We start from the raw sequence: 26928 nt of genomic DNA on the forward strand, positions 1-26928 counted from the left end.
CCCTCGCCAGGCAGCGTGCTCGCCTCGGCTCCCGCACCCGGGATGCGACACCCGCCGGGTCCGGGCCGGCAGCTGCTGGAAGGAAGCGTTCTTGGCTCCGGATAGCAGGGAGGGAAAGCGGGGACCCCCAGCTGAGGGAAAAGATGCCGTGTTCTCCGTGCGTGCTCCCGGGTCTTGCAGGGGGGTCTCCCCAGCCCTGCCTGGTACAGATGGCGGCGTGCCCAGCACAACGAGATTCAGAGGCATTTAATAACCATTGTAAGAAGGACTAATCGGACGCAGACTTTCAATGTCCAGATCGTGCCTTCTTTACGTATTTTCCACTTTTCTGCTCATTGAGGGTGTTGGGTCTTGTAGTTCATAAAACAGAAAAACATTTCTAGATACCAAAAGAGAGCAATCCAGTGCTCCATTAGCATTCTTCCTCTCTTAGGAGAACAATACAGACTCACTGTAAGCTTGCCCAAACATGGGCTGCCTTCTATTATGTATTGGTACAGTGCCTGTCGCAATAGGTCCTCTTTTGGCTGGGTTCATATGCAAAGCACAAGTAAAAACTCAGTGGCATGCTGCTAATCATGATATATTTGTCGCAAATACCACCTGCCAGCAGGCTGGGTTTTCACAAAGGGAGAAAGGTGGAATGCTTTGAACAAGCCCAGTTCCTCAGTCTGTTTGAAGTAGCAGATGCTCATCGTCTCTGGTTGACCTCAGACACTTGCTTGGCTCTTGGAAGTTACGTTGTTCAAAGTGTCTGGTACTTTTTAATTTTTTTTAGTGTTGGTGTCTGTATATTTTTAAAAAATAAGTTAACAACTTTGTGATTGGTTTGAAAGCCTGTGTGACATCCAAGTGTCCGTGTGAAAACAACTGCCTGTCTGCATTAAAGATGACAGGGGCAACATACCTTGTTGTAAAAGGTTGCTGTATGGCCTTGGTCCTACAGTCCTGTGTGTACCTTAGCCTGAGGAGATACTGCACAAAACCCATCTGTCTACTTTGAGCATTTACAAAATTAGGTCTCCTTTGGTGGGTTTTGTCATCCGAGGTGGTTTTTTATCATCACTGTTTACAGGATTTTATATTTGATACTGCAAACTTGAGATTGCTCACCTCAAGTGTATTGCAGTTTTAATCCAAAGGTACAATAGCAGAAAGCTTTGTATAAACACGTTAGCTGGAGGAGGAGGTTTTGGGTTTGTTGTTAAGTACCCCAATTTGACCTTTTTTTAAAAAAATATTCATATTTATTGAAGGAATTGCAAGGGGGGAACGGAATAGAATTTACTGGTGTCCCAAAAGCCTTTTCAGTCGCTGGTTTTTATTTCAGTGCTGGTTGAAGTACTTGGGAAAATTGCTCGCCTGCAGGAAACATGAGGTCACAGTACATCACGGCGCCCACAGTCACTGTCCTTCTGTTCCTGCTGTGGATCCCATCATCAACAGGCTGCAACAAGGCTCTCTGTGCCAGCGATGTCAGTAAATGCCTGATACAGGTACAAGTCATGTGTCCTTTACCTGCTTTTGAGTGTTCAAAAAACAGTCCTGAAGCTGTGTCCTGAAAAGATACAAATAACTGGTATTTTATGTTAAGTAGTGTCTCTTTAAAGAGGTTAGTTTGGTCTCCTACCCCTATAAATGTAGATTAACAACCATTTTATAGAGAGAGAATACCAAGTGCGTATTTATATAGGCATGTTTCTTCTTTTTTAATTGAAACTTTTTCAAGCCAAGGATTATGTCCATATGAGATGTTTCCCTTAACTTGCAATTTGTCCAGTTCCTTAAATCTCAAGCAGAGGGTCTGGAGTTGATGCCTGATGGTCTCCATAACATCAGGTTTGTACAGTGAATTAAAAGATGCCTAAAAACCAAACTAAATACTTATGAGCTGAACTGGTAGGAAATGGACGTTAAATTCAGATGCTGGTTTTGACTCACGGCATGTCTGTGCAGTGAAAGAAACAGAGTGAGACCAGGTTGCTCTTCTTAGAGCAGGAGTTAAGAGGCATGGTGTGCAGCAGAACAAAAGGGCCTCTTCTAGCAAAATGGCAAGCAGTTCTGGTACCTACCAAGTATTTCCTTAGTAGTGGTATATGGAGCATGCTTCTTGACTCCAGACTGAAAAAGGAGGCTTCCTGTGCCCAGCTGCAGCTTCTTTAAAAGGAACTGTTCCCTACTGCTTCACTGTAGATTGGAAATGCAATAACAGAGAGCACAAACATCATATGGCAGTAACATGCGAGTGTGCTTACTGTAAATGCATGGTCACAGCCCGAAAAGAGATGCAGAAGTGGCCTGAAGCATTTCCATGTTTACTTCATTTCACTGACTTCCGGTTAGAATTTGTCTGGTTCACAAATAAAAACGTTTGCCAGATTCACAAATCCATCCTGTGGAATGAAGACTGGCTGTAGGCTCAACCATCTTCTTTCCGGCTTCTGCACTGCCATCGCTTTAAAATTTAAAAAAAGAAATTGCTGCTTCTTCCAGCCCCACCACAGTCTGTGGAGTTGTTAAATATGGGAGCAAGAACGAGGCTTCTGATTTTTACCTTTTCAAACAGAACTTCAGTGGTTTTGCTGGCATTTTGGACATTGTGCACTGTGACAGGCTGATGCACTTATAAGCCCCTTCTCTTGCATTTTTTAAAATCAGCTCTAGGATTGAAACCTGTGAGAAGTAACGTGCTAGTTGTGTCACTGGATGTACATGGCACTTAAATAGTAAATCCAGTGGTACAGATTTGTTGATTCAGGGGAAGGCTGTTGGTCCAGATGCTGGATTTCCATCCTGGCAGCTGTTGGTCTGCTGCTTGTTTTGCTGTAAGCAAGGGGAGAATAGGGAAGATGTGTCTCCTTTTCTGGTGCCACTGATGGAGTCCACCATCCATGAAACAGCAGACAACTCCTCCTTATCGAGCCAAGCTTGAGACAGCAAGCATTGAAACTTTATTTTTATGAGCTAGTCTGAATAGAGCACAGCCCAGGAGGCGTGGAGTTAATGCAACTGGAGTCCTTACTCAGCTGGCAATAAATGGCTGAGGTTCATCAGTGCATGGAAATGGCTCATACAACTGTGCTTTCCTTGGATTATGTTGGCATCTCTGTAGCAACACAGCCCTGTGCATGCAGAGAAACCACTGAACTGCTTTACTTGTGGTAGATGTGTTCTCTCTTACTTTGTACAGGTGACATGGAGTCCCTTTTTAAAGCATTTCCCTAAAATCAAAATCACATGCAATGCTCTGACACCCTAAAGTAGCCTAGGCTGCATGAGTTGTGTGCAGTTGCAGGGGAATTACACTGTTCATTTCTGCCGTCTGGCTGCTGTCTTCCTGCACACAGGCCTGACTTACCAGTCAGTATTCATTCTTTACAGGAGAACAGATCAGGTCAGACTAGTCTGATTGTGGATAGGAAGTATCCTAAAGCTTTGACTTAAAGTAATTGTCATCTTTCTTCTTGGCTTTTTTGTTTGTTTTAAAACTTGGCAGAAGCACTGCACTGGTATATGAAATGCATGTTCTTTCCTGGATAGGATAGTATGCAAGTAGAGTATGTCCATGGGGGATTTTTCCCCCTCTAAACTCTTCTGGAGAAATCTGTATGCAAGTAGAGTATGTCCATGGGGGTTTTTTTCCCCCTCTAAACTCTTCTGGAGAAATCTGAACTTAAAAATAAAATGCCATGTTGAGGGAGGTTGCTTGACTGTAGCATGACATTTTTCCCTCACCGATTTTATTGCTGTTCAAGTTCGGCAAAATCCATGTCTTGAAACCAAGATAATGTCACTCAGACACAACTGGGGGAGCAAACAGATTGTGAATGCTTGTCATCTGCATCTGTGTGCAGAAAGCAAGGCTGCCTGTCCTGGACACAGAGAGACAAGAGACCTGGTCTCTCAAAAAGCATACAGTTAACATAAATATTTTTGCCAGCATGGCTAGAAGTCAGTACAGTCATTACTGCCACTCCTTAGGAGCTGCTCTGCGTAAGGGTGGTCCCTACATAAATATTTATTTTGCTAGATCCAGAATAGTGCATGTGATCAACAACTTGCATGGATTCAGCTTTCCCTTTGCATCTTGGGCTCTAGCTTTATTCGTGCTCCTCTTTTTTCCATAAGCAAAGGCCTGTAAGAAAATAGCTTAAGGCAGCTCTCTCTGCATAAGGTCAGCCTTCGCTAAGAAACCTTGCAGCTTCCTGTAGCTGTTGAGGGAGTTGTGGGTAAGAGTTGGAAGTGTAGAGGATAAGCCCACAAAATTAGTTCCCTTGAAGGCTCTGGCCATAGTTCCTTGCCATGTCCCTGGGACTGGGGCGTTGGAGTCCATGAGCGACTGTTGCCATGCGTTCCAGGTGGAGCCCTGGGCGCGCACGACGCGCGTGCTGCAGTGTTTATTGCAGCACATCTGTTGTTGACTTGGCTGCGTGGGTTGTTTTGATGTTTCCATGTGTGAAGGAGATGAAAAGGCCAGTTATGCTCGCTGGGCGGAGGGGAGGTGCATATTGTGTCCTTGCAACATGGAGGAAATCCTTGAAGGCAGAAACCTCTAGGATGAGACGTTCCCACAATTGTTCATAGCAAACGGGTTTGAGGTGAGTCCCAGGCTGGCTCTTGAGGTGCAGAGCTCCTGGCAGGAGTCAGGCTGGGGTGGAATGTCCATGTTGGGCTGGAAGCTGAGCTTTGCTGCCTCATCTGCAACAGTGCTTTAAACTGTTGCTGTGTGTAGGAAACAAATGGTGTTATGATTCAGGCATGGGTTTACAATCCTTCTAAAGAGAGGTTGTTTTGTGGAGAAAACAGGATTTTCTCTTCCCAACTCTACAGACCTGCAGCCACCTCAGTTGGTGTGGTATCGTTTCAATTAAAATCTCTTTCGATCTGTCTTCTTTGCCTCCTGTTAATCTTGTGTACAAACTCGTCAGCCTGAAAGGATTTCTAAGACATTTTAGCCCTGTGGTATGAAATAAATGCCACTCCTTAACTTCAGGGCTTCGGCATCTAAAAATTGCTTTCAGTGTGCATGTTGTAGCAGTACGTAACCCAGTTGGGTTAACAAAACAGTTCTGGTTGGTTCGCTTCCAGGAGATTTTCTGTTATTAAACTGTTCTAGGAAAAAGAAGCTCTCTTTCTTTCACTCCCCCTTCCAGTTTGCAGAGAGGTTTCCAATGCCTTCAGGTCTTGCTTCTCCCTGCACCAAGAAAATATCCCCTGGAATTTCAAGAAAGCTTTGAAAAAAACACAGATGTTAAATATCTTCTAAAAATTTTTCTTTGCTCTCTGGAGCAGGAGTATCTTTATTGTACAAACATGCCTACTTCCTACTTAATACTGTATTTTTAAACTGTGAGGCTTATTTCTTGCCTAGCAAAATACATTCTCTGATGCACCTTCAGTAGTTCAGCTTGGGAAGTTGCCAAGTTGACTTATGAGTAATATTTTCTTCCACTGATGCCTCACCACCCCCAGCTATCAACGAGAAACATTCCTTATTCTGCCTCGCTTCACCCACGTCTCATGTAAGCATTCTTTTAAAAAGATGTATCCTGTACCAGTATCCAGTGTGGATGAGTCAGGCAGGAGGACTCAAAACTGGTTAAGGAAACCATGGATGTGCAAACAGATATATGGAAAAACATACAACTATTGCCCCAAAGTGGCAGAAGACTAATTAATTAGGTTGTTCTTTCTTCCTTCCTCTCCCTCCAACTTTAAAATAAAGAAATAATAATAAAAAACAAACAAACAAAAACCCAAACCCAAACAGCAACAAAAAAAAGCCTCTTAAAGATTACATTGCTCATTAGCCCTTCCTGTAAAAACAAACTTGTTACAATACTGGTAGGTGTAATGATGCTGTCCCCAAGTCAATGCTTACGCACACAGATGCTAAGCAGAATTTTTTGTTAACATGTTGCAAGTGCAGAATTTAAGGTTACATTTAATTCTCTGAGAATACTCTTCCATAAAACTGAAACAACTTTAGTTTAGTGAATTTTCTGGCTTCTATTCATGCATTACATTTAATAGATTAGTGAGAATTGCCTCCTCCCACATGCTGGCTTGTTGGTGTCTTTAAAAAGTAAAAGTTGCTTGCCTGGTTTTACTGTTGAAGGGTAAACTGGATATTTTTAATGCTAATATGTATTAATATTATTCTCTGGCCAAAGTAACAGCACTCGTTGTTATTTTTAAAGTTTTTCTATTCAGGCTTTTTATTCTAAAGGCTGACAAAATCTGTTTATCAAATATAAATATTTTAGAAATGCGTCATTCACTCACATAAGTCATCTTTCTAAGTTTGTGGTGTCTCCTCTTGTGGAAAAATGTATATATTTTGTTAATCAGCCTGTTTTTCTTCTTTTACTTAGAAACAGCACAGTTTATGTGGAAATAGTGATAGGTGCCATTCATAAATTTTGAGGATGAAAAAGTAATAAATCTTGGTAGTTTTCCACTCTGTAAGTAAAAATTCAATGCTTACCAGGGCTGCATATTGCAGAAATGTGTGTGGAGCAGGGGTTCACTCTCAATCAGTCAGTGGGGCAAACAAGTCACTGTGAACTCACTTTGCAGGTGGTGTTGGTGTCTGCCTGTAAGGAGAGGTGTCCCTGACGTAGCTGGGGTGGAACCATGGGTGGTGACTCCAGGGTAGGAGAATTTCAAACCAAACCACCTTCCTGCCCTTCTCTTCTGCCCATGCAAGTCTCTTGCAGTGTGTCCCTCCTCCGCCTCTGGATAACGGGATCAAAGAGTGGGAATGGGCATAATTTTCTCCCTGGCTTGGTGTGTAACAGAGATTTGCCGATGGCCCTTCCAGTAAAGCCAGGGGTGGAAGGATCCCATGGTCAGTGTTTCCAGTAATGGGATTTTGTTTCCTCCCCAGTTGTGTGTAATGTGATAGCCAGACAGATGTCATCGAAACCAAATTCTTAGGACAACCAAAGGGACTTCTTGGCTTGTCTGTGTTTTGCTCTATGATGTAATTCAAGGCTGTGAATTATTGTCATGTAGCCACAGTCTTTTGGCCAAACTGGAATTACTAGTATGGATTTGAGCTAGAGGGAAGGAGACTGCTTGGTTTTTAGATTTTCTTCATCCATGTAGGCTTTTCCCATGCTTTGCGGTCCACAAGTGTGTGTCTCCAGCAGGATGCTAAACCAGTGCCTTTGGGTTTAGGTAATACAAAGAGAAAGATTTGTCATTATGCTTCCATGCCTTTTCTATCTTTGTGTGTAGGTCATTTCACTTTCTAGAGGCTCTAGACGTCTCGTAGGTATCCCAAGGTGTCAGTTTGTTGGGACGAAGCATGGGGTTGTTTTCATAATAGCAAAAATGAATCGTCTAGACCTGGGTGGGGGAGAAAAATCTCTAATGTTGCAAACAGAGAGCAATGTGTAACAAGTATTTGGAGATGCAGAAAATCCTGTGGTCAGATGACTTAACTGGGTAAGTTCCTTTCAGAATCCAGGCATAGGTGTGATGGTAGACATCATGCATGTCTTGAGTAGGCACATGTGGCTTATAGTAGCTTTCTTTTTTAGCTAAATTATAATGTACGCTCACTATTTATATATAAAGAAGCATCCTGCTTTGAATTTCCCGTTGTGATGGGAAAAACATTCAAACAACTTGTAGATTTAGGCATGCACGGAAGTGCACACACCTTTCCCATGAATAGGATTTTTTGTCTTTTAAATGCTGACTTCGGATTTGTCTTCAGAACGTCATCTTTAAGGAAAAAAAAAAAAAGGCAAACTTGCAAAAGAGCCTTTTGTAAACTCAGATCGGTTCTTTGGCTGGAGCCGTTTCACCGTTTACTCACTGTATTAGTGTACTAAGCTTTTTTAATGCCCTAATTTGAGTTGTGGCTGGAGGAAAAGTCACGCTGCTGTGTAGCTATTTTACATCTGGGATTGCTGCAGTGTAATGAGTGTCTGTTGATTCCAGGAGCTGTGTCAGTGCCGCCCTGGGGAAGGGAACTGTTCCTGCTGTAAAGAGTGTATGCTCTGCCTGGGCACACTTTGGGATGAGTGCTGTGACTGTGTTGGTAAGTTCGCATTTTTGGGGGGACTTTCTGCTTTTTTTACAATGCTTTCTCCTGCCACATGCTGAGCTCACAGTCTTAAAATAGAAGTAAAACACTGGGACAGAATCTGTGCTTTTAAGCATCTTACAGCTCGTTGTGTGGGTTGGGAATAAATTATTGTGGCGACCCAAACATTTGAAGGCTGTGTCTGCTCTATGGAGCTGGGGGTGGCAGTAGTCCAGGTATTGCTTGTTAAATAGCTCATTATTAATTTTGTCTCTCAAATATAAAATTCTCGTTTGAATTGTCATCTTGAGGAAACTCCACAGCACCAGCGTTGTGGGGTTGGATGCTCTGTGAAGGTTTCTGCCTCTAAAGGGTGCATTGACAGGTACAGCACTGGGACACTTTTAGGATTGAGTTGGGACTACTAGTAAATATGCATGGCCCAGTGTTTTCACTGTTCTTTTATTTGCAAAAAGAGCTCTTTGTGAAGGGTGAAAAAGAAGCAGACAAGGTCTTACTGTAGGAGTAGATGCTAGTCTTAACAAGAACACATTGCTGCTGACAGGTTGTGTTGAGTGCTTGGATCTCTGCAAGTGAGTGCTGTCCCTGCTTCAGGAGGTTACATTCTAGTTCAGCTTCTTGTTTTAAACGTAACGAAAGCTTCATCCTCCTGTGGTTGTTTTAAGTCTCTCTGCCATCCAAAATCCTGGCTTCCATGAAAGGGATGCATCTTGAATGTTGTACATGCTCTCAGCTTCTCTACGTTGATTTTCTCTGATTACATGAAGGTGATTTGTCAAAATGCCCATTTTCAGTGCAGGTTATTTCCCTAGTTTAGAACCATTATCTGCTGTAGAAAGCAAGGCATGGTATACTGATCTCTAGGGAGAGGAAGAACCTACCTCTTGGGATTGTGAAGTCCACACGAGTTTCTTTTTGTAAATCTGCAGTTGACTCACTGTTCTGCAGCTCTTTCCTATAGTGTTTTCCAGGACAGGAGTTTGGAGGGGTTTTCAGCCACTGGGAGCTGGCAGTAGGGGGTTTCACTCCTCGCATGCCGACACAAAGAAGCCCGGAGGTCAACGCTGAAACCCCTCTGGAAGGTGGCACTCAGTGCCCAGCACACAGTGAAAACGGGGCAGAGCTCCTCACCCAAAAGGGGCTGTATCCTTCTGTCACTGTTTAGCAGGCACACAGGCGAAGGGAAAGAAGTAAAGAGAGGGAACTCTCCGTACGTGCTCCACGCAGGTTTATTCCCGTGAAATCACAGGGACTAAGAGGCCAATTGGTGGGAGGGTCCAGGGATCTTACACTGGGTACAGAATAGGCGGGGAAAGGGATCTCAGCCAATGGGATAGAGACAAGCAGGTGGGATTGACAGGAAGGGAACCAATGGGAACAATACATAGGAGGGACTCAGGGAAGGATCCAATGGGGCGTCGAGGAACAAAGAACTTTCTAGAACTAATACATATTAAAGAAGGAAAATGAATATACATAACTTCCTACATAAAACAGGAAGACAAAATCTTAACCAATCAGGGGAAAACATGCAAAAGGCAAAACAAGGGAGTCACGGGTTCTCAGCATGACCGAAAGTTGCATGCTAAACTTGGGTTGCTGACCACCACAGGTGGTTGTCTGAGTTCTCCTCAGGAGAAAGAGTAGCTGCAGCCACCTGCTCCCCTACAAGAGTTAACAAGGTTTCAGGTTCAGTTTCCCAGTACTGAGTAAACTAAAACTTCTCCTGATGTTCCTTTGAGTTAAGCTCTTCTAGTCCATTGTGTAAAGGCTTGTCTGCTTCCATAGTTTTGATAGCCCATTTCTGCATCTTCTCATCCATTCCAAAGCAGTAGTTTAGACTTGTTTGATCCTTACAGGTTGCTCCTAAGTTAAACTTTTTTATTTTCATTTTAACCAAAGCTTCTATTTTATAATATTTATTATATGTAAATATTATTATAATTCTTTTGCTTTTAAAAACAGTAAGAGTGAAGGATCTTTGTGGATGAACATTTACCAATTAAACTATGAGCAATTTTTTTTTGTACCATCCTAAGGTAATATTTTCATATGCATTGATATGCACACAAGCTTGTACACATTCCACAGGATTTTGATAAACAATCTTGATGTTATTTTTTTTCCTTTCTTATTGGTGAAATTTATTTTCTGAATCCAACTTAGCAGAGGTCTGGTCTGACAGGTCCAGAAAGGCCCACTGGTTTCTGTTTCACAACATTTACACAATGGCATAAACTAAAGCATACATCTCTTGATGTATCCTTACAAAACTCTTACCTTTTATAGCTTCCTAACTGATTTTCATGTGGGCATCCTTTATTACAATTATATGGTTAATACAGTCCTTCTTTAAGTATGATTAATATTAATGCTTATTAAAAGGTGGTAAGGCAGGGATAGAAATTTCTTATTAAAGCAGTAAGTCCAGGAAGGTCCATGAAGAAAAAACCTAATTGAGAGGAGTAGGAAAACAATCATTTACAGTAGGATGTTTGTGTAAGTGGAATTATTTTTTAGTATGACCTGATGTTGTTTGGAAAAGAAGCTTATTTTTTTTTCCTACTCTGTAGTTGGCTCACCTTTTTATAGGAGCAGACTGTCATGGAGTGTTCCTATTACCAAATGCTGGTAATGCTAACCACTTGCTTAAGATTTGCTAGATCTCATGCTAATCATCATGGACAAACTTCCCTCTGCTTTGTTCACTACGGAAGTCCATCTACTTAGGCTGAGAAGATTATGGGTTTGTAAAAGGCTCTAGTTAAACACAGTTATTCGTGAAGCTGGAGTTCTAGTGGATCTACAGGGCAGGAGATACTTCTCTGGTTGTGTGAGGCAGGTAGAATTTGAACATGCATGTCCCAAATCACTTTTATACTTTAGGAACTGGTGTGCTTTGCAGCTATAGCTCTTTAAACCTCTGTCTGTGAAACTACACAATATGATATCCAGATGTACATGAGGAAAATGGATTTGCCTGTCTCTTGACAGGTGACTTCTAATAGTGTTTTATGACTCCTGAGTTTAAAATACCTATGCAGATACAAATTTTCTTTTTAACCTTGGTTGTTTCCACGGATTGGACTTATATTGAGATTCCCTTCAGTTTCATTGCTAGTAATAAATGTTAGTGTTTAAATGGTTAATGAAAAACTGGCGCCAGCATTGCATATCACAAAAACATTTTGTAGGAATTGGCAAAGTGAAAAAAGACTACAGGGTTTCAAAAAAAATACTGCAGAAGACATTGAAAAATAAGGAAGAGGTAACCTAGAAATTAGTATTTTGCCTATTGTGAGCCCTCCAGCTAAGCAGCAAAATGAGATTCATCTTGGCTGTCTCTACACAAGTAAAGTAATTCAGACTCATGCTCTGTCCTGATAGTGATCTTTGCACCTCTGGCAGATGACTAAAAAGATCTAGTGCACTGCTGCAGCAGATGAGATGGAATACTTGAATTGTGATCAAAAGTTTCATGTACTTCAGACTTATCAAGATACTCCCTTTGTTCAGTCCTAACCTTGCATTCCAGGTTTATGCTACTATCGATTATACTGGGCTTTGTCTCTTGTCCCAGGGAAAACAAACCTCCCACTGAACCCTCCATTTTCTAAGCTGTAATGCTTACACTGAAAGGGAAGCAAAGTGCTGTTTAGATGAGGTTTTTCTTTTCACAAGTCACAGGTGTGTTTTGTAGAAGTCTGAGTAATCTGAAACCTGCAGTTATGGAAAGCTTGTCCTGCTGTATTTGATAGCACTTCTGCTATTGGGCTGAGAGTGGGATAGATATGAAAGCATTCTGTTCTGTTCAGCAAAAAAAGAGGCAATTTTAATCCTCTAAATATTCCTGCTTGTTTCAAGAAAAAGAGCTTAGGGAGTTGTGTGTAATTTACTGTTTCATTCCTCTGCAGGTATGTGCAATCCTCGCAATTACAGCGACACACCTCCAACATCCAAGAGCACTGTCGAGGAGTTGCATGAACCAATTCCTTCCCTTTTCCGGGCACTGACAGAAGGGGACACTCAGCTGAACTGGAATATTGTTTCCTTCCCTGTGGCAGAAGAGCTGTCACACCATGAGAACCTCGTCTCCTTTTTAGAAACAGTGAACCAGCCACAGCATCAGAACGTCTCTGTTCCAAACAACAATGTCCACACACCTTACTCTAGTGACAAAGGTAATGAGTGAAGTGTCTAAATCCCTAGCATCTCCTCTTGTCTCTTCCAGGAGCCTTCTCGGTGCATATCCTATGCTTCTCTGTGCTCGCTTCTTCTTTTCCCATAAGAAAGTGAAAGGTTCAGCCTAATTTTGAGCATGACGTAACAGAAGGAGTGAGGCAAAGTTGTTGAGGAACGTGGAAGATGGTGTTAAAATGACTGATGATCTTAGGAGACACTGAACCACGTGAGTTTATCTCTATAATTGTCCTGTGGCATGAGGCAGTTTGTTCATGTTGTTTCATGTGCACTGGCACAGTATGTTCTCTGACCTAGAAACAAGTACCTGTAGCTTAGGAGACAGAACAGATCAGAAACTGAATCCAAATCATGTATCAGTGCAGAGGTAGGCAACTGAAACATGGCTTAAGAGGTCTGAGAAAGCTACATGCCGTAAGCACTTACAATTGGAACAGTTGTTTATTTCTTTCATCTGAGCTGGCATAACTTGAAATCTTTAGAAGGATGTTTTGTATGAAATCCAGGATTAATAGTAAACCTAAGCAAGATCAGAAGGATTGATGAAGGAAGGATATGTGAAAGATTGTCTTCAAAAGAAGCAACTTGGTGGTAGGGGTTCAACTTACAGATTCTTATTTTATATTACTCTTATTTTATATGAAGTTTTTTATATTCTTACTTTCAGTTTAGAGAACAGACTTCAGAATATTGTTTGCTGTGGTTGGGTTGGGGGAAGATGAGAAGTTTGAGGTAGTGTCAACAGTGGTGTAAGAAAAATACTCTCTGTTTCTTGGTTTCCATACTAAACCTGAAACACTTTTCCCTGCAAATCATTACGTCAGACTTTAAAGAATCTCATAAACAGTTCATAGTGAAATTGCTGCTTAATAGGGGAAAAAGAGCATCTGATTTGTTTTGTTAGTACATTTAGTGCTTTGCTTCCTTCCCCACACACACTAAATATTCGTAACCCCATATGTTGCTATTGTGATGCCCTTTTATCTTATCAATAAAAGATACCCTAATTGATGGACACGCTGCTTTTCCGTACCAGTGTGAACCATTGACCTAGTTGTGTTTCTGAGGAGGACTGCTGTTGATTAAATGGAACCATAATGGCAACTTTTCTAATTTCCTTTGGCTAAGGCACATTAGAAAAATAAATTAATTCCAGAACTAGGAAACCAGATGGTCAGAAAGCATCTCATTCATATGTCTTTGATGTTATTAAAATGCTTGCTTGCCGTTATGAGAATAATGTACAAAGCCATGTAAAATGGAAAGTCACAAAAAGCTCTGTGTGCAAAGACTACAGTACTTACAGTTATAAATTAAACTCAAGGGAAAAAAAATACGTTTAGTACAGCCTTGAATATATCCCACTGTACTTAGGTACTGCAACCCAGATGGCTGTTTCCTGACAGTCCTTTACTACCGTACCAACGGATGGGCTAATGATAGTTTTGGATTAAGCTTGGAATTTGAATTGCATCTCAAGGGCGTGGAGCAGTTTTTAGTTCAACAACACAGACAAATACATAACACTGCATTTTTTTCTTAGTCAAAAGTCTCCTTCATTTCTTTTACTAGGAACATACTAAAGATTAGGTTGAGAGAGCTCTTACTGGAATGATGACAGTCCAAAAACAACAGTTATATTTGGAAATAGTTACCAAATGCCACTGGCTTTCAGGCCTCAGCAGACACTTAAAACAGAAATAAATGTCAGAGCTGTTCTTGTAGTCATTGGCTATGCCTTCTCCATCTTAGTGACCAGTGAAGAACTGGAAAAGATAGAAAATTACTTTCCGCATCCTATTCCTATACTTTTAAGTATCTAAATATGTAAGCCTGCTGAAGAGTCTCTTCTTGGTCACAATGTACATAACTTCGTAGTGCTCTGCTTTCTTGAAAGCCATATTAAATTTTGCTTATAAAAACATTGATGATTTGAGCATTGAAAACAGAAGAGGTGGAAAGAAAAATTAGCATTGGGCCTTGGTCAGTTGATGTTTCTTATGGTGGAAGCAGGACAGCTGGGGAATTGTCTTGGAGGTTGTGTGAGCCATGAGGTGGCATTGTTTTTAATACTGTTTTGCTGAGTTCATTGGGAAACCCATAATCAAAAGGTGGAGGGGTTCTAGGTTGGGACTAAAGAGCCTTGTGAGCATGGGCACAGTGAGGGAGCCAAGGAAGTTCCTGGAGCCTGATGGCTTCTCCCCATGCAAAATTCACTCACACAATCGGGTCACTGCTTTAACAAGCTGGCAAGTGTTAGAAGAACCACTGAAAGAGAGTGAATGTGAATGTGATGTGTGTGCTCAGTGGCAGTAAACACAAGCATAGCCTGCAGTGGGAGAAACAGACCATGTCTTTACCCTTTCCTTCTCCCCAAAAATGCTGCTAGGCTTGAGGGCAGGTCTTGCGAACGCAGATGCCCTTAAGGTGGCTTGCTAAGCAGTTGTCTTCAGGGCCATGACAATCAGGGATTTGAAAGAATATTCCTGTAAGCAGGAACACAGATGCCTTATGTTTTCTTTACAGTGCTGTGCCTCCTCCATTTTGTGGTTCTTCTGTGGCTCCTTGCATGTTTCCCTCCAACATGGTGTGCTGGCAGCAGCCGATGGCACGGCCTGTAAAGGGAGAGGGGCTGACGAGAGGTAGATTTTGTAGGGGAACAGTGGTCTCTGTGCTGTCTTCTGGAATACATTTCAAAATTTGGAAAGGCTCTGCTTACAAATACCCCCTGTCATGTAGTGTAACACAGATCCGATTTTAGCTTTGCTGTGCCTTCTCACAGGGATCACCGTTAAGATGGCCCAGGGTGCCAGACTTGCTTGATGCAGTTCTGGGTGAGTGCCAGAAAAAGCAGCACCAGCCACTGGAACCACGAGCTTTGTGTCTAAGTGGCATGGAGCCACCAGCCCTGGGAGGGCAGCTGTGGATCTGGGAGGAGGTGGGGTGCGGTGGGATATAAAGCATTCCTTTCTCACCCCAGCCTACTCTGAACCCAGCCGCCAGACCTTGAACTTCCCCGTTATTTTCCTAATGAGTGTCTTCCCTTTCCTCCTGTGAATTGACTTGTAATGTTTTAGCTGCCTAAGTTATGCATGCCCTGCTGGAGCTGCTGTAGTTCTTTGTATCAGTTGTTTCTGGCACTTGAGCCTCTACTTCAGAGAGGATTGTGATGGTTATTAATCTAGAGCTACATTTGTACTTCATTCTCTCTGGTTCTAGCTGATACCCTCAGAGCTCTGAACTGTGAGTTCAGAGGTTTAAATAAGCTTAGTTGTTTCAGATGATGACAGGATGTTGGCGAGAGAGAGAGGGGAACTAGATAATTTTTTGGCAATTGATAAAACAGAATCTGTGTTGCAGTTAGGAGTTTCTGTCTTACATTGCTTGGTGACACAGGGGATGGTATCTGCTCTGCAATTCTGCTCCCCTCCAGTGCAACAGGGAGAGGAGAGCTAGAAATCCAGTGCAGAGATATGTGCCTCTGTAGGAAGTCTAGAAGATTTTTTAAAAATGTTTCTTTTTATAAATTCTGATTGACATAAAATTGACTTGTCCAAAAGTAGTAGATTATCTCAATTGATTGTTCATATTCAGTTGCAGGTCAATCTCCTTGTTCTCACTTTCCCCTCTTCCTGCTACTGTACTAGATTAGTCTTTTTTCTAGGAGAAGGTGTGTCCCGGCCAACAGAAGGGGGGTTGGAACTAGATGATCTTTAAGGTCCCTTCCAACCCAGGATGTTCTATGATAAAATGGTATGACTGCTGGTGGACAGTTACCTTTTTAAAGATCTTTTAGAGCTACCAATAAACTGGCCAGCAGACAGCTGAAGTTACATAGCACATTTAACTTCAAAGGTCCCATACAGCAAATTATCATTAACTGGGAAGGTTCTCTGAGTTGCTAAATTCTTCTATATTACACCAATTCAGATACTTTTATAGCAAAGCCTGGTAGTTTCTTCTGTTCATTTTTAATTTAGACTTGGTTGTTGTTTCCCCTACACAACCTTCACTGAGTATGAAGTATGAGGAGGGAAAAAGGTGAGAAACTAATGTTCCAGGAAAAAAAGTTTGCTGCTGCATCCTTCTCCCTCCCTGCACCTGCACCCTGTGGTCCTTAGTGTGTGAAAATTGGCAAAATGCAAATGAGAAAGCTGTTCCTGCACTAAGTAATACTGGTTTTATCTACACTGAGGGAGCCAAGTGATGACTCTGTAATTAGGTTTGTGAAACAATTTAAATACTCTCCCAGATCCCAGCTGAGCCTGTAGGTATGTATTTTTTCCCCCTGTGTAACTCTCTTTCTGCAGCCTATAGAGCAGGATTCAGTGCTTGAGGGGAGGAACTCTCCTGCTTTCAGTAATTCAGCGTCTACATGAGCACAAAGGCACTGCTGAGGAGGGGACTAGGAGTGCCCTGAGACAAACAAAGTGCACCCTGGCCAATCTGACTTGTTCAGACCTGGCAAGTCTCTCAGTGAGCAAGACTTTGGAAACAATTTGGTAGCATATACATGGAGCATGTCCTCCAGCTGTTTACATGAGCTACTTGGGACCAGATGGATCTGCTGCTGGCTCTGGCCTGCCACACGCAGTCTGCTCTCTCCCCTTTGCAGCATTTTTTCACTGGTCCTTGAGAACCTATCCTCTTGACTTGTGTGCAGGTGGAAATAAACTTTCTTCTCCACTCTATGGTCAGTCAAGATTAATGTCCTTGGTTGTTGCTGCCACCATAGTAAGGTTGAGTTATGGCTTTGGTGCTGGGAGAGTGGTTCAGGAGACCAGTCCCTGCAGTCTGACAGGAGCTGACTGATGCCACCTAGTTTTGCCAGAGTCATAGGCCAGGTGCAGCTGCTCCTCTGGCCTCCTTTAGCCTGAGAGATATCTCTCAGTTCAGTGTCTTGGATCTTTACATTCTAGAAATCATAGGCTCTCCTTCTCTAGGAAGTTTATTTCAAGTTTCTGCTAGCTTTAGCTGGTGAATTGGGGGCTTCACCAGGACTTCTGAAGCAGTACTAACACTGCCGAAGCTGTCAGAGATGAGGTTAACATGAAGGTGAGCACAGATGTCTCCTTACGCAGAAGGGACAACATTCTCTGGTGTGAAGGGAGCTTGTAAGTTCTGGGAGCAGTTAGCACACCTCAGTGTGCACAGCTTTCCTGACAAGCTTCCCTGACCGACCTTAGGCTTTCCTTTGTGTGTTTCAAGTTGGAGTGCCATGATCAACAGATAACAGTGAGCACTTGTGGTTGCTTCCTTTAAAGAGCTGTTTCACTCCGATCTGGAGATAGCCAGGAATCATTTTACCTTCTCAGGCTTGTCCAGAGGCTAGGTCAGTCAGGTGGAGATAGCACCCAAAAGGTGATTTTGCAGGAAGAAATCTTTCTAGATTAGCCAGGATTGCCTGTTTTGAGGCAGAGGCTCTGGGCCTCCAGCTGACACCTTCTAAGACTGTGTATGGAATTTAAGGTCTAACTTAATATAGTAACACTTCAGTAGAAAACTACTAAAAAGGTGTCAAAGGACTGAATAGAGGTTGAGCAAAAGGATATAAAGAGTATGAGTAATGAGCAACAGAGGCTTTTGTAAGCTTCTTGTGCTTGAACCCCAGCACTGACTTGGATGATTGATGGGACATGAGGAATGCTGCCTGGAGACTTGCTTCTACTTTCTCATCCCTACCCTTCTATTACAGCTGGTAGTGGGGGTCCGAAGCTGTGACCCAGGAAGAGGTGACCGGTCCGGGGAGATGGTCCCGAAAGGAATCGCCTTCCCGAGGCCCGGTGTCTTCCTCTCAGCTGCTGGCAGGAGGGCCCTTGCAGAGGCTGTCAGCTCTTTAGTGATATCAGCTCGTGATTCCAGCTCAGCTCTGCAGGGCAGCTCTTTAGTGATATCAGCTCGTGATTCCAGCGCAGCTCTGCAGGGCAGCCTCCAGGCCAAACCAGACCAGAGAGAGAGACGAGAAGGTTTGTGTGGCTGGTTCCGCACGAAGGTAGCTTTATTGTGGGTCCCCTCCAGCAAAGGGGAGAGCCAGGGACGAGAACTCTCCCGAGGGGCTCGAGGGAGCTTGCCTTTATAGGGATACAGGGGATCAGCAAGGGGACCAATGGATTACAGAGGGTCTGGGACAGACCAATGGGTTACAGAATGATCTGCATAGGGTATCCCAAAGGATTGTGGGTCTACCTTTCCTCGCCATGACCCAAAAGTCATTTCCTTTCCAGGGAGTCCTGCTGGGCGATTGTGAAATCTTTTATCTCAGCAGATATCCCTCCAGGGCAGTGGCTGGGCATATCCCACACCCTTCCACTGAAAACTTCCTGTGAGGAGTGAAGGGGACAGATACCTGGGACTATCTGGACCTTCTGGGAATGGATGGTACGTGCTCCTTCTTGGGACCATGGCAATCTGAGCTTTTTGTCACTGGTGATAAAATGTTGCCAAGTTCTTGTGCATTCCCCATAAAAGTTGGAGCTGCTGTCTGGCCTCTGGATCCTTCTTGACTTTGAGGCCATGGTGGCTGCATCTCCCTACTACTTTTCAGCTTTGGCTGAACACTTCAGATGTATACCTATCACTCTTTGCACATGGTACCATAGCATACACTTCTGTTCAGCTCTTTCCTCTTCCTCTCTGTCAATCAAACGCCCTTACTAAAGTTGTAGATATGTTGGTTGTTTTCAAGCAGAGGTTTTGTTCTCTGAGAACTCTATTCCTCTGGAATAGAGGAATTATTGCTGTGCCTCAGGATATATTATAAGGGTTTATAGAAACAGAAGTGCCAAGAATGGGGCACGACTTACACAGCCACAAGCACTTCGTTGACGTTCCCAGCAGCACTTCAGGTACTGCAAGTTTTCTTGGGGCAACTGCAGCTTTACTTGCAGCACAGCTTTTCTGAGAGCAGAAACTGCTTCAGCTCTGGGTCTGCCTTTCCTCACCAAGATCCCTATTGCCTGTTGCACTGTATATGGTGTCTGCAAGACATGTACATCAGTTTGGAGCCTGACCAAGGCAACGAATACTCTGTTGCTTTCAGTGGGCTGGCAACACATTCTCTAACCTTCTTGCAGCTGTTTTGGTAGTAGCAAAATAATTTGATGGTGGTCAAAATTGGTCATTAAAAAACCCCAAACCGTACCCACTGTCTTGATTTACCATTTAAGTTTGTATTACTTTTTTCTAATCCACATTGGAATGTAGATCAGTGGGTTTCTCCTAGGTGCACCATGAGTAGTAATAAGCTAGAAAGCCCCTTGACATCTCCTGCTCACAAGCTGGTTTGTTGTGTGTGAGTGAGACATTCATGTTTGCAGACAGTTTGCTGCCAGTTGTGCTTTGCCCAAAGTGTGCCAAGGTATGCTCTGGGTAAATGTTTTGTAATCATGGTCCTTTGGAGGATGAACAAAGTTTTATGGTATAATCACCTGGTCAGTACAGAAGAAAGATGGTGGAATCTGTCAGCTTGGAGAACTGGAAGTTGGACTGAGGGGGGGGGGAAGTTTTATTTTATAGTTGTTGCCTTAGCTCCATTTTGATGTTGCAACACCAAACTTCATGGCATTTCAAGTAATTGCATGGGTGTTAGAAGCATGAAGTCAACACTTATGCAGAAGGGGTTTCTTAAGATTAGTAGGAAGCTGGTGGTGCTGCTAAAAATAAGGAAGAAAAGAGTGTGCAGTTTCATGCTGATGAAAACAGGATTCTTTAGGTCTGTAATTTAATCTGGTTGAAGATTATTGTGGAATTGGGGGGGGGGGGGGAAGAAAGAAACATCTACATCCAAATAAGTGGGTTTTTATGTTTTTCTTAAACAACTTCTCTAAACCTGAAGTTTTTTGTGGTAGCATATTACCTTCAGAGGACATATTCCTGATCGTAACTTCGGCATAGCTGATCCTTACGCTTTAGAAGGTATCTCTCGTAACTGGGGGACAAAACTCAAAAACATTCTTGCCTGTGAATATAGAAGTAAATTAACCCAGAACGAGATCAGACAACAGGTTGAGTTGTAGATGCTGAAAATTGGAAGTTGATAGATTTTACCTTGTCTCTCTGCCTTGCCTCTCCGCTTTTACTGTCACCTTTATTTCCTTATGCCTCATAGTCCTGTCGGTTTGCAATCATACTTCTAAAGCTGCACATTTAACTAATTTTTAACTAACCTTTGAAAACACTTTAAGACCTTTTAAACCAAATTTTTTCCCCCTCTTATTTAGAACACATGTGTACTGTGGTGTATTTTGATGACTGCATGTCAATACATCAGTGCAAGATCTCTTGTGAGTCCATGGGAGCTTCCAAATACCGATGGTTTCACAACGCCTGCTGTGAGTGTATCGGGCCAGAATGCATCGACTACGGCAGTAAAACTGTCAAATGTATGAACTGCATGTTCTGAAGCAGGAAAATTGTAATATAGCAATACTGAGGCCAAAGTGATCTCTCTCGGTTAAAGAGACGGGGATTGCAAATACTGCGTTTTGGTGGAGTGCCTGCTGGTTGCAATTACATGTACCTGGTTGCAAAAGAGGATGTATAAAATCAGAAAACGTTTTTTCTTTTTTTTTTTAAATTCATGTAAGCGAGGCTAACTAGTAGATGTTTAAACACTATGTTTGAAACTTGTTTTTCTTTATTTCTGCTCAAATGGTACAGTCATGCTCATCATTGCTGTTCTGATGGTTTTCCTTTGATTTGAAAGTATTGGCTATACTGGTTTTCAGAACATAGTACTCTATCTTGTAGTTTAGAGTAGGGAAGCTTTTAGAATATGGTAATGAGATTTCCATTATCTAAATTCAACAAATAAATAAATGGCTGCTAGGTTGGAGGAAGGGTGGATGCTGTTTAGGGGCTGGGTTTTGGGGGTTTGGTTTCTGGTTTTGTTTTTTAACTTTATTGCCTTCCAGTTTTTGAGGTTAGCTTTTTATTGTGAAAGTGGCATTTGGAGAAAAATTAAAATTCATGCTTTCTCTACAAGTTCAAAGCCTGGGCTGTCATGGATAAAATCCTAACTTCTTAGAAGGGCTGCCCAACAAAACACTATGTATGGGACACTTTTCTTCCAAGTTTCATTTGCCCTGCTCTCGTGTAAGTTCGTTGGGGCCTATGATGCGTAATTTATGTGTTAAACAAAATAATTTTTTCAGTCTTCTCTTAGATCCCAAAATAAAGCTGTTAAACTAAATAAAGTGCAGTTGCATCTCCCAGCTTTTGCACTGTTCTCTAGGGTTGTTACTCCTTGAACATTTAGTCCAGTAAAGGAAACATGAAAGGCTATGATGGATTTAATGACTAAAGGAATAAAGAATGAAATGACAGGAACAAGCAAGTGGTACAGGTCTACCAGCTGAGCAGCTGGCAGCAAGCATGTTCCCATTTAGTAATATCCTGTGAATATTTATTCCAAAACATTTTTATTATTATTAAATTTCTTTCTTTTTCCCCATAAATTTTTGTCAATGAAGAAGGGAATATGTGTCTGCAAAGGCAAAATTAAAGTGTTCTGAGTTTAGAACATTGTCCATTTTTCTAAGTAAGAGTTTTTATATGTTGACAGTTAATAGCAGTTACTATGACCCATTTAAGGGCTCCACTGATAATGGTACTAAGTACAAGAATAAAGTGTATGAGTAGTTATTGATCAGTTTTTGGTATTTATAATAATGTGGGTTTTAACTCCTTGAATTTTTTTTATGCATATATGCATATGCAAACACAAAAAGGAATTTGACTATTCATTTTTCTCTCATTAACCTCAGTCTAGAGGGATTAAACTGTTTTCAAGTTACACCTATCTGTACCATGTACAAATGAAAGCAGTCATTTTACATTTATTTTGTTGAAAAATTTGCCTGAATGTTTTTTCAATTTTTTTTCTCATGATACAGTTCTTTCAATAAGATGGAATAATAGTAATAATGATAATAATAAAAGAAAAACCTACTCTTGTTAAATAATGTTACTTTCTTCAGTGTGTTTTTCAGCTATAAAGATGTACTTGAAAGATGAATGTTATTGTTTTGAACTTGTGGATAATGGAATGTCTTCATACTTAAAACTTACAATTAAGTGATAAAAGATCATAGACAAGAATAGAAAAACTTAGCTTATAATGGAGGAGTTGTTCTTCCAATATTTTACAATTCATGTTATATTTTCTTCTGCTAGAACTTCTTTAATTGAATGAAGAGGAAGAATACATTTAGAGTAGCTGTGACTGTTTGTAGCTGGAGGGTGATGGATCAACGTTCCTGACCGAGACAGGAGACACGTAGAAATCAAGCAAGCAGGGGATCATTAGCATGCTTCAGATTTTTGCAGTCTTAAATTATTGGAAATATGAGGATAGCTCAGAATCTCCTTGGGGGAGGAACAGGGCTGATGTTTCTGGTCAGGTACCTGCTGCCCCATGGATCTATGATACTGTCTCCATTTACATCCTCAGAATTTCACTGTGAGGTCAAATCAAAGGGGGTGGGAGGGATGGGGGGAGCAGCTTAACAGGTGTCCAGGAAATGGTGTGGGGAATGGCATAAAAATGTAAACACAGTTGTCTGGAGTGGCCTGAGAGAAGGTAGTGCACACCTTCTGGGGCTTGCCTTACTTTTTGTAATTCCTGATGCTGTCTAGATTTTGCTGAAAGTGTTGTGTGTACACAAATGTCATGCAGCAACACCCAGTGTATTTTATGATGATGAGTGTTTTAAGAGGTATTTTAATAAAAAGACATTACTGGTTCTTGTGTTTTCTTTCTCAAGAGTTTCTCACAGAAACATTACCAGAAAGCATATTACAAAAGTTACTGATCTAGATGGATAGAATAATATAGAGAATTAACTCTCCAGCAGTTTTTTTCCATATCTACAAGTGTAGCTTCAAAGTCTTGTTCTGTACATAAATGATTAATACTCAGAATGTTCTTTCTGAAAAATCTAACAATTTTAGAAAGTTGTTTATTTAGTCTTATTAATTTTGCAGGAAAATTCGTAATTTATTTTGGGGTCTCTTACTTCACCCTACATCCGGATAACCAGCAAACCATCACCTACATGAGAACATGTTTTTAAAACCTCTTTTGCTTAGGAATGTTCTCCAGGTAAAGCACTGTCCACTTTTATCACTGTCCTTTGGGACAGAACTGTAAATCACTGAATGTAAAGGGAAGCAAAGAGGGAATTCATATCGTAAGAAATTATACAAATCCCTAGTGTGTAGGGGGTCTGACCGAAAAGGGGTGGAGGGCCTTTTGTTATTCTTTCTTTAAAAATAAAAAAAGCTTTTGTTTAGTGGCTTTGGGGTTTGGGTTTGGTTTGTTGAGATTTTTTTTGGTTTGTTTTTCCTTATAGGTACTTGAGTACAAAGATCATAACATGCCATTGCTTTCCTGTCGTTTCTTAAGGTTCCTGGCTTGCTTTTAGTATGCTTAATGGATTTCACATCTAATTCCTAAAAATAAATACAAGAACGCCTGCTTGTATCTTTAATAATATATCTATGGTCACTCCACACTATCAGAATCATGGCTATTCTGATACCTGGCTCCCAAGCCCCTCATCCTGCTGGCTGGAGTGACTTGAAGTTTGCTTGCAATTGCACAGTGACACACAGACCCACACAACACGGATACGCTCTGGTGTCTCCAGCCCCATGACCTATGGTGCCCTCTCCCAAGGCTGGCACTTACACCTTCATGGGCAAAGCCTGAAGACCCGTAAACTGGGAGGAGTTTAATGAGAAGAGAGGACAGACCATGCTGATGAGGTACCTGCAGAGCACACTCCAAAGAGAACCTAACATTTTCCTGTTAGGGCATAATGTCTGTTGGGCTTGGCAAAAGAAACACCTGTACCAAGATTTGACACATTCCCTTGGCACAACATCTTTCACCAAATCACCAGTACGTCACTAAAATTTGTGCTATTGACATGGTAAAACATACTTAGATACAAAACATTGCAAGGAACAGAGTAAATCTGATTCAGACAAATCCATGTAGGATGTAAGGGTGGCCAAGGCTCAAGTTTTCTTATACCCTTTTCATTGCTTAAGTATTTATAAATTTTCTTCCTACTGCAGAGAACTTGGAATTATTTGACTTTGAGCAACCTGTTCTAGGGCAAGATGTTCCTGCCCATGGCAGAGGGGTTGGAAATAGATGGTCTTTAAGGGCCCTCCCATCCCAAACCATTCTGTGATTCTATGACTCCGTAACAGTGCTCATGGGAGTTGCTTAGGCAGAGTTCAGCGTGATACACTTTTTTTGGCTCTGTTTCTCCTGCTCTGGTAATGTCTGTGAACAACATGCTTTCTCCCCCAAAGACATCAACTAATTTACTACTGCTAGGTTTTCCTGTTGTATCTTCAGGCTCTCATTGTTTCACATTTGTTTCAGTATGTGGCCAACTAGTTTCTTTCCTACGTTAAATCTTTTTATGTCTGCTGTGTATTCCTTTATTGCTAAGGAGAATTACACAGTATGTCTAAAGTTAGCCCAGAATGGTACAGCCCATGTAGACTCCCATCTTTCCAGGACAACCTCAACCCCAGAACTAGCTTTCTTGAAATAGTAGGAGGAGGAAGGAATTAACACAGCTATGCCTTTTCCCTTTTCTTTCCCCAACCAAAGGCTTTCTGAAGCTCCCCTGCATTATTATTTTATTACTTTTATGAATCTCAGGTACATCAGTGAGACTGATATTCCAAGCAAAGAGCTTCCCACCTCAGAATCCTTGCTTCATCTTTAAAGCAGTAAGAATTTATTGAGTGAATGTGGGGCAAGCTGAGGGTGTAAGAAAGTACCTCAGTATGTGTAAATTCGCCTCAGACCACAGTGAATTTTGCAAGTCAGAAATCATCCAAATGTGTTTCACATGGCAGTAAATTGGTGTAGTCGGCACTGCACACAATCGCTTGTTTGTCCTCAAAATCTGGGAGAAGATTCATTCTGGGTTCATTAGCTGATGGGCCCATTGTGCATGAACTTTTGTTGGCAGCAGCCTCTGATAATACACATTCTTCAGAGCTGAGAGCCTCTGGCCACTGTCACTTCAAGTGGAGATCCTCTCGGGCAACCATCTCCAGTTACTACGGGATGTTACAGAATTAACCCTTCTCTCTTCTTTAGCCAGGAGTAAGATGGCCTTTACATATAACAAAAAAAGAAACACACTAGCTGTGATGTTAAGTTAAATAGTCTGGTGAGCCCTTACTGTTAAACTGTTTCTTCTGGAGAGGAGGAGGGAGATTGGAAGTTGTGAGGTTATGTAATACATGGTGGAGACAATATCCCTGTGCTCCAACACTAATCAGAGTGTTTACAAGCCTCCCTTTTGTATCTTCCACTGAATAGCACAAATTCCTGTGGGGGACCTTTTACATTACCGCAGGAGGTGGCACAAAGAGCTCATTCGACAGGGACTAAGCAGCATTGAGTCTCAAGTGAATAAATGGAGCAGGTGGCACGCTGCCACAGTATTAATGTGTCCAATAGGCCGGGGATTATGCTTGAGGCTGTGGGAATGAATTGGCCCTGCTTCTGACTGAAACAAATTGCCCTGTTGATGAGGAAACCTGAAAGGGATTCAAATTACGCAGGTGCTCAATGTAACAGAAACTTGCATTGTAAGAGAGAAAAAAACCCCACAAAATTCCTTACAACATCACTGTAAACAGGATGTGTCTTGAGATCGGGATGTGTTCCTTGGCACAGGTTGCCTTGAGCAGCATCCAGAGCATTTCTCAATTTCCCTCACATTCCAGAAAGTGGTAGAGAGGAGTGGGTAACTCCTCTCAGGAGGTCAGGTTTGTTATGTGGGATGAAGCCAGCGCCAGTAGCTGTTTTCATGTGAACTGAGGACATGGAATTCTGTCAGCAGCAACATCAAAGGGAAGGTGGCCCAGGTGCCCCCACCTGTGGGGCTGTATCAGCTCCCACACTGAGACTGATGGCTTTTGGTGTTTGCTGACCTCCCACTCTGACAAGTGTAATCTCATAACTCAATCGTCCATACCTGTCTTTAATCACCATCAACAGAATCTCGGAATCACAGAATGGGTCAGGTTGGAAGGGACCACAGTGGGTCATGTGGTCCAGCCTCCCTGCTCAAGCAGGGTCATCCCAGAGCACATAGCAAAGGATTGTGTCCTGATGGCGCTTGAATATCTCCAGCAAGGGAGACCCCACAGCCTCTCTAGGCAATCTCTTCCAGTGCACGGTCACCTGCACAGTAAAGAAGTACTTCCTCATATCCACTTCCTGTGGAACTTCCTGCGAATCAGTTTCTGCCCATTGCCTCTTGTCCTATTGCTTGACACCACTGAGAAGAGCCTGCCTTCATCCTCTTAGCATCCTCCCTCCTTCAGATACTTATAGACATTGATGAGGTCCCCTCTCAGTCGTCCCTTCTCAAGGCTGAACCGGTCCACCTTCCTCAGCCTTTCCTCATAACAGAGATGCTCCAGCCCCTCAATGATCTTTGTTGCCCTCCACTGGAGCTGCTCCAGGAGCTCTCTGTCTCTCTTGTACTGAGGATCCCAGAACTGGACACAGCACTCCAGATGCGGTCTCACCAGGGCTGAACAGAAGGGCAGGATCACCTCCCTTGACCTGCTGGTAATTCTCTCCCTAATACAACCCAGGATATCATTGGCCTTCCTGGCCACAA

At 42.3% G+C, this 26928-nt stretch overlaps 1 protein-coding gene and 1 long non-coding RNA gene across 2 annotated transcripts; one reads left to right on the top strand and one right to left on the bottom strand.

Annotated features, from left to right (window-relative positions):
- The first annotated feature begins 1330 nt into the window (after positions 1 to 1330).
- TWSG1 (twisted gastrulation BMP signaling modulator 1) lies at positions 1331 to 23002 on the top strand. Its single transcript, XM_008630061.2, has 4 exons — positions 1331 to 1496; positions 7954 to 8053; positions 11974 to 12240; positions 20479 to 23002. The coding sequence occupies exons 1-4, from the start codon at positions 1374 to 1376 to the stop codon at positions 20658 to 20660; spliced, it is 672 nt and encodes a 223-aa protein (XP_008628283.1). The 5' UTR covers positions 1331 to 1373; the 3' UTR covers positions 20661 to 23002.
- A 1990-nt stretch (positions 23003 to 24992) lies between these two features.
- LOC108445479 lies at positions 24993 to 26709 on the bottom strand. Its single transcript, XR_001860352.1, has 2 exons — positions 26275 to 26709; positions 24993 to 25404 (listed from the first exon to the last, which is right to left on the bottom strand). It is a non-coding gene; the product is annotated as an uncharacterized LOC108445479 (long non-coding RNA).
- Positions 26710 to 26928: the final 219 nt, after the last annotated feature.

This window comes from Corvus brachyrhynchos, unplaced genomic scaffold, assembly GCF_000691975.1.
Source record: "Corvus brachyrhynchos isolate BGI_N302 unplaced genomic scaffold, ASM69197v1 scaffold331, whole genome shotgun sequence".
In the NCBI taxonomy this organism is placed as follows: Eukaryota; Metazoa; Chordata; class Aves; order Passeriformes; family Corvidae; genus Corvus; species Corvus brachyrhynchos.

Coding starts and splice junctions, on each gene's coding strand:
- TWSG1 (XM_008630061.2), top strand. CDS start 1,374: ATGAGGTCACAGTACATCACGGCGCCCACAGTCACTGTCCTTCTGTTC. Junction 1,497..7,953: donor TCAGTAAATGCCTGATACAG/GTACAAGTCATG, acceptor TGTTGATTCCAG/GAGCTGTGTCAGTGCCGCCC. Junction 12,241..20,478: donor ACCTTACTCTAGTGACAAAG/GTAATGAGTGAA, acceptor CCTCTTATTTAG/AACACATGTGTACTGTGGTG.